This window comes from Lathamus discolor, chromosome 5 (genome assembly GCF_037157495.1).
Source record: "Lathamus discolor isolate bLatDis1 chromosome 5, bLatDis1.hap1, whole genome shotgun sequence".
In the NCBI taxonomy this organism is placed as follows: Eukaryota; Metazoa; Chordata; class Aves; order Psittaciformes; family Psittacidae; genus Lathamus; species Lathamus discolor.
In genome coordinates, this window is record NC_088888.1 from 4,317,911 (window position 1) to 4,331,468 (window position 13,558).

The 13,558-nt window shown below is 44.6% G+C and overlaps 1 protein-coding gene across 6 annotated transcripts in view; it reads right to left on the reverse strand.

The window, feature by feature from the left end:
* The window catches only part of TTC7A (tetratricopeptide repeat domain 7A), a 180,711-nt gene that overhangs the window by 121,368 nt on the left and 45,785 nt on the right, over positions 1-13,558 (reverse strand). For all 6 annotated transcript variants that reach the window (XM_065679466.1, XM_065679463.1, XM_065679464.1 and 3 more), the window contains 3 exons: positions 12,132-12,269; positions 11,625-11,708; positions 471-575 (listed from right to left, as the gene is read on the reverse strand). In XM_065679466.1, the coding sequence (XP_065535538.1) occupies positions 471-575; positions 11,625-11,708; positions 12,132-12,269 (327 nt within the window). The remainder of the gene's footprint in view (positions 1-470; positions 576-11,624; positions 11,709-12,131; positions 12,270-13,558) is intronic.

The following is a 13,558-nucleotide window of genomic DNA, read 5'->3' on the forward strand; positions in this document are numbered from 1 at the left end:
GCTCCTTGGGATAATCAGAATTTCACAGGCACAGACTTCCCCTCCCACTCTGCTTCTGGGGCGTACATTAACACATCCAGAACAGAAAGCACTGATACAGCACCTTCAAGAACAAAGGACTGAGTTGTCCAGCAGACCTGAACTGTTTAATGGTCTGCTTATTATTATTAACTTTAGTCTTCCAGGGGTCACACGAGTGGCCAATTCAACTCGACACTCAGCTGAAGAAGCAGTTCCCAGAATGGCTGTTATGGCTTTCCCCCTTCTCCCTTTGTTTAATGTGCCAGCAAAACGTATTCCAGTGACTCACTGCAAAATGCCTTGCTGGGATTTTTTTGATCTTTTCTTTAAGGGCATGCATGTGTGTATGATTTCTTACAGGGATTCCCTTTCTCCCCGCTGCAACGGCACTGTGGCGCTGTCACTGCAGAACCTGCTCCATTAGGTAAGAACTGCATCAGCTTGCTTACCCAGTGCAGCGACCCAATGCAGACCTTGGCAGCCAGAAGAGGAACGGTGGGATCCGTCGGTCGCAGTTTAGCACACTCTTTAAGCACTGACACAGCATACGCCGACTAGAGGAGGAGGACGGGGAGAGAGGAGCAGGAAATAAAAAAGGCTAATTAGACAATGTTGTTAGAGTCCACACAAGGTATTTCAGTGCGATGTACAAAGTGCTATGAAGGAATAAAATCACGTCAGCAACAAGTTAGCAACTTTATTCCCACCTCCACACACACAGACACATGTGCGCGCACATGCGCAGGCAAGCACACGCTCTTCCTACACCCAGAGGAAACGTGCCAGAGAACCAGCCCTGGCTGTGCGCTTTACAAAGAACGGTTTTCCTCAGCTGTTAATGCGCTGGTTATTTTACCTCTGCCCCTCCAATTCACAAGCATTCTGCTATAGTTTTCCTTGCACACAACCACCTTCCAGTAAGCCAGAAAAGATCATAAATAGCTCAACCTCCAGTATGTTAACATTTTATGCCAACTCTATTCAGAGAGAGGTGGGTGCAGCTAAACTAATCTGCTCTGTAGACTGAGTCTTCTCCAGTTCCAGAACATATGAGAATACAGCTGGGATCCCACCATTCAAAGGGTGGAGCAAGCAATTGCAGAGCAATACCCTGTTCAGCGGGTGGTCTGACTAGCATGTGTTAGAATGAAAGCCCATAAAACTATTGCTGTCTTTCTGGTGTTAAGTTACCATGAATGCTGTTTATTAAGATCAGCAGTTAACATAGCCCTTGTGCTCTACAAATGTTGTTTTTTACAGCACATATTCATGGCTGAGGGTTTAAAGGACAATGAGGAAAGCACTGGTCAGAGATGCCAGCGAGAAGGTCTGGTCAAGACAATGAGGAGGTGACAGCAGTTGCACTGCCCAGCCCACCCCACTTGGACCACAGTTGCTTTCTGGTTTCCACTTTACTCACTACTGAACCCTGAACCCCCTAAGTTCTCTCATCCTTCAGCTCAAGGGGAAGTTTTTTTCTCCTAGAATTTCTCCTTGCATGCCCCATTCCCCACAAACTCTTCCCAAGACACACACTGGCCTCTCTTGATGTGTTACCTCTCACAGGCACATTAGATAGACATGGCCTTTTATATTCCAGAGGAGCAGCAGCAGAAGCTTGCAGAGTCAAACCAACCACTATTTGTACCAGGTCCTGGGCATCTTCTCCTGACCCTGACACCCCCAGGGGCTCCCCCCAGAACTGTGACCAGCACAGGCAGCTCTAAGCCCTGCAGCCCCACACTGCAGCTTCACATTCCTACTGTCCATCAGGACTTCCCCTCCTCACGCACCAAAGCAACCTGTGTCTGCTACCTCCTTTCACCACAGAACTGAAGGTCCAGTTCTTGCTATGGGATCCAAAAGCCTGGTTAGGAATTTGCTTGGGAGGAAGCCTGGGAAAAGGGAAAAACAGATGTACAGCAGCCCTGCCCATGCTCAAAGATTGGTTTCATAACCAAAGAGGCAAGCTCTGCAGCAGCAGAGAGCAAACCCTTCTGCTTGAGAAGTTTTGGGTACCTGCTGCATAGTCTGAAGAGCAACAGTGTACCCTACATTCTCCAGGCTGCTCCCACCTAGCTAAAGCATCCGGTATCATCAATGAAAGTAAGGAAATAATTGGTATTTTACAACTCCAAATGCACCATTTGCTTAAAGCCAGAAGGAAGCCTGTCTCAAAGATGGGAATCAATAAACTTTGTCCTGGAGCTTAACCTGTTACCTTACCTCTCTGGGAAACAAAAAGACTTGGGTAATTCAACCCCGAGGTACAGGAAGAAACACATCACTGCATTGTGCTGTCCCGAGGTGACTAGCATCCCTCAGAATGAACCTCCCTGACACCTATTTGTTCAGAACAAGTACTGTCTCAAGTCTTAATGGCATCTTATTCCTCTCTCTCACAGAACACTACCTGCACTGCAGGCACCTAATACTCCCAGTAGCACTGCTGAACACACTGGAAATGAAAGCACAACCCCATAGGGGTCCTAGCCTGGCACATCATCTTCCTGCCTCCTGCCTGTATTCCAGCTCCACGGGTGTTTCCAGACAAGAGAAACCCAAAGAGTAGAGCAGGTCAATATGTACCCTGCTGGTTGGTGTATCTGCAGCCGAACAGCCCCAAACCCTTGTCATCTCACCATGCGAGTGACTGAAAAGGCCAGATGTGTATCTGACCGTACACTGCCCAGTGCTTTCAGAGGGAGATCCACCACTGGGGTCAGGTTGTTTTCTCAGCTTGCCATCAGCAGCATGACTGGAGGGAAGGCAGGAGGAACCTGGGAGCTGTAAGAGCTGCCCCACAGGCCAGCACTAGCACAAACCAGAGCTGAGAGAGGGCTGTCCTAACTGGGGACACAGTTGAGGGTCCTTCCAGGGCCTACACCAGGAGAAAAGTGATACAACCTGACTCCTCGCCAGTTCCTCTTGAGCTCTGCTCCCTCCCTGACTGCAGTCAGTCCACTGAGTAAGGCTGGTCACTGGGACACACCAACCCTGCAGTCTCCAATAGCCTCAAACCACAGAGCAGTTCTCATGTCTGTCCTGAGCCTGTTCAGGGGCAACTGCAAAATAGCGACTACCAACTGCTGCAAAGCAAAGTCCCACCCTGTGCCTATATAGCCAAACACCTCACGTGCGGAGTCACTTCACCACGTGCACTTTGGAGCTTCTAAACATGCATTTACAGAGCGAGACCACAGTTTCAACACTGCTTCTAAACCATTCACAAAGTTACGTCACTCTAAAAGGAGTTACACAGTTCCCAATTAAACAGCTGGAGCAGAAGTGGCTTTAGAAACAGGGTGACACGAAGCCTTTCTCCCCCGCTGCCTTTTAAAAACCTCAAGAGATCTCTATAATTTCACCTTGAAAACTTTACTCAGCAAAAATTATCTACAGACAATGAAAACATTATCCAAGGAATGACAGGAGAAAGAATATCCCACTCCCACAGCGACCTTACCCCAGGGAGACTGGCATGACATACAATATCCAGGTGTTCTAAAGATACTCATCGCAGACGTTAATAGGCAGGGAACAACCATCATGCACTCAGTACTGAATGCAGATGTCACTGGTTTGTAACAATATTTAATAGGAAGCAGTGTTTGTGTAACATTGAAATAATCTGATAATTAAAATATACATATTCTTTCACTTAGCGTGGGTGGACCAGGCAGCCGAGCGCATTGTTTGTGAGATTCACTGCAAAGCAATAATAATTAGATTTATTGGTGAGGCATGTTTTGAGAAGAGCAGAGCTTGAACTCCAAATGAGTGCCTGCTTCCTACTCGTAATTCTGAGCTTCACAAGGGCTCACAGCAAAATCAAGCCAGGGTTTAAAGTTCTCTCTGTTGAGCTTGCTAATTGCTAGGTTATAATGACTGCACTGGAACCAGTTCCCAAGGACTTCAGAAAGCTAGCGATTTGCCTCTGGGTCTCATTTGGCCTCTCTTTGGCAGAACTACTTTTAAGTCCTCCCAAACACACACAGACCCATTAAACGGACATGGTTTAAAGGAACGGCAAGCTTGCCAGCAGCGGCCTCGTGGGGGTTTCCGCTTTGTCTATGGGAGGTCTGATGTAGGAGTTCTCAGCTTTGCGACCCTCATCAGGTTTAAGGAGATGCATGACCATCCTCCCTTTGTTATGACCAACAAAGCACAGAACTCAAATTTGGCTGTGGAGTGAAAGCACGGCATTAATTCGTATGTTAAGCCATCAAAACCAAAAACAAAACACAAACCAACAACTTTGTGGGTTTTTTTGCAGTGGATAAAGGGAAGGATAAGGTATTGCTGTTCCACATTTCAATCACAGTATGGCTTGGGTTGGAAAGAACCTTAAGATCGTCCAGTTCCAACTCCAATGCCATGGGCAGGGACACCTCCCACTAGAGCAGGTTGCTCCAAGCCCTGCCCAACCTGGCCTTGAACACTGCCAGAAGGAGCAAACACAGCTCCCTTGGGCAACCTGTTCCAGTGCCTCACCACCCTCACAATGAAGAGCTTTTTCCTTATAGCCAGTCTAAATCCAGCAGTATCTATAGGAAGCTGGTTTTCTTTGTCAATTTTTTCCTCACCTAATCTACTTACATACAGTATTTTTCTTCTACAGAGATCACAGACAACTAGTTATGAGAAGAAAATTAGGAAAGGCAGTTTCCAGGAAGCTGCAATTAATACTGGCAAATGGCTGCTTTCAGTACAGACTGCCGAAGGAGCTCAATGTACCACATCCAGTATGTGGGGGGCAATTCTCAGTATGAAGCAAGAAATCACAAAGAAACTATGGGGAAGGAGAAGAATGGAGAGGACACCTCCCCCTAAGTAATTACAGCAGCGACACCTCTGAATCCTATAAGGGAGTAAAATGTAAAGAAAAACTTCTATCCAAATACAAAACAACTCCCATTGCCCATTTACTAATTATAGAACAAAGCATGCAAGCACACTCCTCAAACACGCTTGCACACGAACAGTACAGAAAGAAGAACAGGCTACAGTTAGTTCTCTTCCTTATTTTCCCAAAAGGCTCGAGGGATCTTGCCATCAATTATGGTAAATGCATAGATGCTGCCCAAATGCTGGTTTTCAGCATTTCAGCTCACTCCAGCACACTTTTCTTTCCCCTCCTCTTTTCTCTCACCATACCAAAGCAACAAAAGGACGTCAGAGATTAGTTTCACATTTAGAAGATAAAGAAACCACAAATGTAGGTAAAAGGAAGAAGAATTTCCAGACAGTAAATCATGCCAGGCAGACTTGACACACCATAAACAGTTGCTCGTCTCTTGCAAAGGTTCCAAAAACCCTTCCTGCTTTTTTGCTTCTTTGGTAATACTTCTCAGCCAGAGGGAAAAATGTTCCTCAAGGCGGCAGTTCTGGTAGACAACCTCATTCCCAATTCACCTGGCACTTCAGTGCATAAATGAATCTCTACAACGAGCACTGCTTTATTTCTCTGGCATCATCCCATCCGATTGTAAAAACGGCACTGTTTCAAAGGGATTGTGGGGAAGGGGGGGAACCTTTCATTATTACACAAGAATTAGCATTCCCTGTGCTCTGGGATTCACAGCAATCTAGCTGTAAGTGACCTTGAACCAACAGAGAAGATGAGCCACAATTGAGAACTCTGGAATTAGTTGTTTTGGTGTTAGCTTTCAACCGAATTTCCAGATTTCGTGAATCCCTCAGCATGAACATTACGTCCCCAAGGCATTCACTTCTCTCAACGCAGGCAGCAATTCTCCCCCTTTTCTTTTACCTTTCGTTGAGCAGATTAGAGCATTGGAGTGAAGCAGCTTTAAATATTCACTTATTAAAGTGCCTCTTAAATTCTAAGCCCTATAGGCACAGATTTGTCCTTGCTAATGTGGCAAATCTCTCACTTCACACCTTCTGTCAAGAAAAGAGAGGGGAGCCTGAAGGCAAATATAAAGCCCACCCAGGTATTCTGCTCCACAGTCAGGCACCTTTGGAAGTTTCCATTTTTTGTGCTATCTACAGCACCCAGGCACACCCCCTTCTAATCTTTCCTTTGCTCCAAAGGAAACCAAACTATTGAATATCCCCTGGATAGCTGACCTTTGTAACAGGATCTTTCACCAATGAATGTTCAATATTGTAACTTTCACTCCCCAGCAATGCTATTTAAGGAGCCATCCGAGGCCTCTGCTGCTCCCAAGGTTCCTGCCTGCAATGCAATGAGAAATATACTCTTTTTTTATGTCAGTTGCCTAGCAACCTGCCTAAGCTTTTGCAAGGAAACCAAGAGGAGGAACAGCCTAAATCATAAAACTCGTCTGCTGTTGCTGCAGAATTATGTATTAAATATATTTATAACTTTCCTTCTAACCTTCTGGAAAGCTGTATGTTGGCAGTACAGGCATGGCTGAGTCAAACTTGAAAGCTCCTCAAAGCTGCTACAGACATCTGCTTTTGCTGCACTGTTTAAGTATGGGGAAGTATTCCTTTTTCTGGGTGCAACAGAGATAAGAGCAGCTCGGGCATTAGTTTTGTTATTATTCGGCTATTGCCAGTATGTACCAGTAACTTGCAAAGGGCTCCAAAAATCAGAGTTCATGTCTGTGTAAGACTGGTTTCAAAACCCTAAATATGCTGCCAGCACAAGCCCTGGGCAGGGCTGCAGTATCTCGAGCCTCTGAGCAGCCAAGGGGAGCACAGTGACACTGCAAGATTGGCTCTGGTAAGAGCTGCAGCCTACTCCCCCCTAAAAACAGCTGAATGACAGATGCCAAGAAGGATGCGATTATTTCCCTTTGTATAACACCAGACACCTCCTGAAGCAGTATGTTATTAAGAAATCCATGCAGGTAGACAAGTATGACTCTTTCTTTCTCTTTGCCTTAAAGATGAACAAACATAAGGGGTAAGAGCAGAGAAGACCATTTTGTGTAGCTGAAAACAGCTTTAGCTGCCTGGGTTTGCGAAGTACCACACTTGGAGCTTAAATGCCCCTACTGCCAACCCTAATAATACTGGTAATGTTAACCACTATCCCTGTGGTGTCCTCAGCATGGGCTAGCAGGGGGACGGCCAGCAACAATGCAGTTGTTCCTAAAATGAAGCAATTAATGCCCTAAGGGCAAGCACTGGACTGATGGTGTTCTGTCCACACGGGCTGGGAGGGGCTGGACATCTGCATTCCAGGCACCCCAGAACACTTAACCACTATCAGCAATCCCAGAGCAAGGCCTGCTGAGCATAGCCCTTGACTCCAGCTCCACTGGGCTCTGAGAGGCTCTTCAGCCCCTTGAATTGTCCCTGAGCTCTTCTTTCATGCACTTTTTGCTGCACTTCATCCCCTAAATGAGTACACAGGGTGAGGGGTAACAGCACATTATCCTCTTCTAGCAGGTGCTCCAGACTTCCCTCAGCTGGAGTGAGCTCCCTCTGTATCTCTCCCTCTCCTTCCTCTCAAGAAATACACATCCTAAAGCTTTTAATTCACTAACCAAGTTGTGCTGTGGGTTTCTGGGGGGGGACACAGAAACACTAAATATAAGCATGAAAATGGGTTTATGCACTGCACAGACTAACAATAAACATCCACTGGACATGATAGATCAGTATAAGACTGCTGCAAGTTGAATGGCTCTATTAGGGTATCCAGAACTTCCAGAGTAAGTAGACTAAGCGTTCACAGAATAATTTCTCAGCTATCCTTGGGGAATTTCTGCCTCATCACTTTTAGGAAAACGGCACATCATTATCACTAAGTACAAATCTTGCCTCCTTGGTTGGTAGGTAGGTAGAGAGGCATCAGTGTTGCCTCATGTTCAAGGCACATACTGTATCAGTTACTTTCCCCTTAAGCAGTATGATTGGTAAGAAAAGGCACACTGTAGTTCTAGAAGACTGTCTCAAGTACTGTCAATTTAAGCTAGAGCCTGATCCCATAATGCACTTCTAAGCCTCTGCTCCAAGAGAGCTCCAGTGACACTTTGGGACACCCAGCCTGGGTCCTGTGTCAGGCTGTTAGGTGGAGAAAGGGACAGAAATTTGAACAAGGGAACATGTAACTGATCCGAGGCCAGGGAAATGCTTGCAAGTGCACAGGGACCCTATTTCACACCCCTTGTGCTTATAATACATCATCTAGACACTATGACAGCTTTGCCTCCGACTTTCAGATACGTCAGTAGAGCTAGCCTAGTCTGCAGTGCTGGCAACCTCCACACCCCCCAGTGACAGCTCTGCAGCTAAAGCAGCAGAAGAAAACAAGTCTGTCCCGAAACAACCGTGTCTGTCTTCACCGCTGCCAAGACTACAAAGTCTTCTCTACCCTGTCAATAAGTTTGTCCCTTCCTTTCCCCGTTCTGCTGAATACAGGTTACTTTTTCAAACTCTTGAGACAAGCAGATGCAGCCTCCTGCACTGGTTTTACTGCGGCAGCAGGACGGTGGCTCATCTCACTGCCCGAGGACTCTGCCAGATGGCATCCGGCTATCACATCACTCGCCACTCAGATTCCAGCCTGTCTATGCATGGCAGCAGAGCCAGGGAGCTGGCTATGCCCACTCAGCCTCTGGCTGTTGTATTAACACATTGCAAAGGTTATTACCAGCAGAAGCAATTTAAAGCGGCTGTGAAGAGTTCAGCATTCAGTTTTGCAGCACCAGTTCAGAACAGCGGTGCTGTGTTAGACCGATATAAACCTTTCTCTTGAGCATCCAGAACTGCACTTGGTGACACAAGGCACCTCTCATTATGTCCTTGCCATTGTCTAGGCTTTCCCACCATTTCACTTAATTTTTTCTGCAAAAGCCTTCTGAATTTCATGGCAGATTGTAACCATTCAAATAAACATGCTTCTTCTGTTGATGAAATACACAGCTCACTATAAATGCATCCTCAGGAATGGCTTAAAGAACAACCAGACCACAACACCTTTTTCATTATGCAACCTGTTGAGAAGCGCAGCAAAGTGAAATTGCTGTCATGCCATTCTTTCCACTGCTTAAGTGGCTAGAAGACAGAGAGGAAGGTTATGCTTCTCTGAGCTTTTTCATTCACTGTTTTATGAAGCCCTAAGGCCTCACTTGCTCTGTAAGAACCTACTGAAGTGATGTCTCTGGTTTTGTTAGGACACATGCCTTTTAGAACAGCATGTAAACTCAAGCCTGTAGACAGTAATGAGCCTAGGTGGCTGGCTTGACATTCAGACTGATCACTTCTGAAACATGGCAGCCACCATTAGGCAACTTTCTGGCTGGCAGAAGAAGAAAACAATTTGAAATGCAACTTGATTGGCTTAACCTGAAGAAGATGAACACACAAAATGAAAGTAACACCAGTCAAACGTGGTGTAGAATAGAGAGCGAGGATTTTACAGCGCTTGGAAGTCTGCAGACCCAAAAAACGTGTTAAAAAATAAAGAGACCAGAGTTTCCAGCAGTTGCAGGTTGATAAAACTGTTCCTGTCATACACAAGATTTACGAGCATGATTTGCTGTACTGCAGAACAAGTAACACTGCAGGATGTGAGATTTCATTACCAAGAAATAAGATCAGGAATTGGCTGTGACCAAGGCAGGTGAAAACAGATCTTTTACCTACAAAAGCTCAAGGGTACTCTGCATCCTGCAGCCCAGACAAACCACACTGTTTTCTCATCAGTTCCTTCTGCTACACTGGAACATTTACTTTTAAATGAACTCTGTCCTGCCATCAAGCTGTGAAGCAGTATAAAAATGTATGCCACATCTCCCATTAGCAAGATGACGCATTGCAGAGTATATGACAGGAATCCTAAGGGAATACTTTGGGATTAGAAGTGAAATACTGCACAGATGGGCTTGTTGGGTAAGGGAATTCCCTCTGCCCCATATAGGGCTCAGAACATTTAGAGCTTTTACATCAGTAGGCAAGATCAGGCCATTTTACTTTGTAAATATTTAAAATACAGGCAGAAAGACATGGCATACGTGAAAATCTGAAAGGATAGGACAGTTAGAGAGATACAGATACTTGTGTTGCTCTTATTTTATCTTCTCTTAAGCATCAAATATTCAGTAACTTCTCAGGAAGGTGAACAAGTATGCAAACACGTGAGGACAGTTCCCATGCAAAGTGTTATATGCTGGATAATAGGCCTTATTTCTCTCCTTCACGCTAACCTAAGATAAAACCACAGTTACTCTCTGGATACACTCATTCAACCATCAGCAGTTAAACTCCAGATTTGCTCTCTAGCAGGTCAGTAGAGCTACTGCATTGAATACTGTTGGGAAGCAGACTACACAACCTGTATAGCCAATAAAGCTCCCAGACAAATCCTGTGTTTATGGGAAGATGCTGCACCTTTCCATCATAGCCTATCTATCCAGCCATTGTTGTTCTCAGTATTAAAGAGATCAGGTATCCGGAGGATTTGCAAAGGAACAGAGGGCACACGCGTTAACTCCAGCTGAATGCCAAGGGGAGCTGGCTTGTAAACCCTGCACCTGACATAGGCCAGCACACAGTATTAACACCATGGGACCAAGATCATTGTTTAAGTATTCCACCCATAGCTTCAGGTTTCCCTGTACATGATTGAGTCTAGCCATCATTTTCACACTTGGAATTGGATTCTGAAATGCTTGTACTGAACTCCTGTAGGAATTTGTGAGCCTCTTTCTCATTAAACATTTCCCTTCAGCTCCCTGCTGATCTAATATGCTTTGTTGAAGTTTTGATGTCTCCTTTTCATTATAACATGTCCAGATACCATTATCCGTATTTTATTTTTTGCCTCTTAACAGAGAAACATGAGCTTGCACTGCTGTAACTGGAAGCTGTCCATCTTCTTCTACCTACCATAAGACAACATTAACCCCTGCCTCAAAGAGCTCCTGAAGATTTGTTTCTCTTGGCTAAATTTTGTACCATCCACGTTTCCTACAGGAAGTCCACTCTTTTAAGACTAATAAAGGGAAGCTCCTGCTGCTTCTGCCAAATGTTCTCAACCAGACTTCAGCCATCCCAGTGCTTAACTGGTAACCTTGACAAACACTGTACTCATTTAAAACAAAACAAGAAACCCAACAAAAAAAACCCCACAACACCAAACTTGCACTAAAACACACGTCCATGAAAACATTCACACATCATTTCTTTCTCTACAGTGTTTTTTGCACCCAGGACTTCAAAAATATTAATCCTTGCAAGCTCTCTATGAGAAAGCATTGACATTTCCTTGATCAGATTGAGAAACCACAGTTTAAAAAGAGGTTAAGTCAGCCTCCCAAAGACACAGTGAGGTGATGACAGTTTTAGTCAGGAGTATCTTTGTTATACTAAGCACATTTATGCTGAACCTGCATAAAACTGACAGCTGCATAATGCTTTTCAATCCACAGCTATACACAAAATCAGTTTTCCCCTTGATAATGGGAAGCAAACACTACATGGAAAGAACAGTACTCAATCCCCTCAATGCATACTCCTGATCACAAAGTGCAACTGGAGTCTAAAAGGAGAGAACTGTCCTTCCATGTAGCTAACAGCACCTACTCCCACATTCAAACAAATAAGCTAGATACAAACTGCCACAGGAAAACATGCTCCAAGTCCTTTGGGTTGAACCTTACCTTTCCACAAGCCACCATAGACAGGGCAAGCTGGTACCAGAGGTGAAATTCATCAAATGCAAATTTCATGGCTCTCTCCAAGCACTGGGAAATAAATGTTGGGAGAAATATCAGGCTTTAAAAAAAACACAACAATATCTATATCTATACGTATCTTTTGTCAAAACTCCTGCTTGGCTCAGTAACCAAGTCAAGGGAAACAACCTGTTGTGGCCCAGGGGTGTTTTATTTATTCTTATGACATTTTCCTCTTCTCAGTGAATGGGGCTAGCTAATATACACCACCACTTCAACAGCCACTTTGTTCAAGAGCCTACATATAAGTTATTTTAATGCCTCAGACAGCTCTGTGTACATTTCTGGCCTGTGCTGCTATAGATCTATAGTTATTTCTACTAATTGCCAATTAGTGAGCTTCATTTTCACCTTCCCCGACAAGCTACTGCGAAGAGGGGTTTTGCTTGCACATTCCAAAGGGAAGTTTCCGCAGAAGCCAGGAGAAAGTACCTCGGAAAGCATGACATACTGCCCTCTTCTGCCCAGCGTGATGCTGAGGAGGTCGTAGACTGCAGAAGCATCCTGGAGGCTGACAGCACGGTCATCCTGCTGGTCTGGAGCTCGGCTGATCACTGCATCCCGGTTTGCCTGGGCACAGACACAAATAAAGCATCCGACCCGAAATGAGCAAGAGAGAACCGACTCCTCCATTAAAGTTCCACCCACTACCCACAGGATTTTGTTTAAAACCCTCTTGAGATTTATGGCTTTTTTTAACTCATCCCAATGTAAGGAAGGTGTTTCCATAACACTACCTTTTATCCATATGAAGCAGACTCAAAAAGACAGCTGTACCTACAGAGAGGAACTGCTAGGAAAACTTCGTCTGTATTTGTTTCACAGAATTGAAGCATTAAGAAACAGAACTACCAGATCCCATTTCCTCAATAATTGGAAATTCAAGGCCATCTTTAAAGCACATTCCTTATTACTTCAATTGCCCGCAACTGTGATAACTGCTTCCATAGTTAGCATTTTACCTTCCGGGTCTGCACTTGATTTCTTCTCATCACCACATATTTTTCTTCTTTTTTGTTACTCACATTTTGGTTTTTAATTTGACCAGGTTGACTTAGTAATCAGATTTGCCTGTCATCAATATAATGTAATTAGAGGTCTGGGCAATGCAATACTAAATAATTAAAACCTAATTATCTTATAAGTGTTAATTTTGCATAATCTATCAGTGCATTGCTCAGCCTAGATCAAAAAGAAACTTTACTTTTGACAGTGTAGCAAGAATGTCCCAAAATAACACAGACCCAGGTTTGCTTCAAGATCCCAGCCTCTGTTTCCTGACCACAATGAGGGAGATTTCAATCCCAGAGTACATGGAAAAGTCCTTCTGATTTCCAAGTTAAGAAGACTTCACCCCAATGGCCTAACTTCTGAGAGAGGCAGTCATAGATGCCAGTGAGCACTAGCACGAACTGACAGTGCCGCCACACTACCCTGGGCTCCCCAGCTGAAAGGGGTGCCAATGTCAGACGTTCAGGTCTAGACATCTAAAAGATCAGAAAAATTAGAGCAGATTGCCAGCAGTTTCACCTGGGGCAAAGACAAACAAAACGTTCCTCCCTGAAAGAGGAAGGTTATGAGATTTCTTTTATAGTATTTATTACTGTAATCTTGCATCCATTTCTTCCTAATTGCAGGGAGATTTTTTCCCTAAAAAGGTTAAACATGGGAATTAAGCGTAATAAAAATTTCCAGAATACGGAGCCCTTACAGCCCACACATATTTCATTATGATTAAGCTGCAGCTGTTTCATCATGATATTATCTGTGTAATGCCCCAGTTCCAAGCACTCTTCATCACAGCCTCCAGCCGAGACAGCAAACACAATTACTGACAACTAACATAATCACAACCAAGA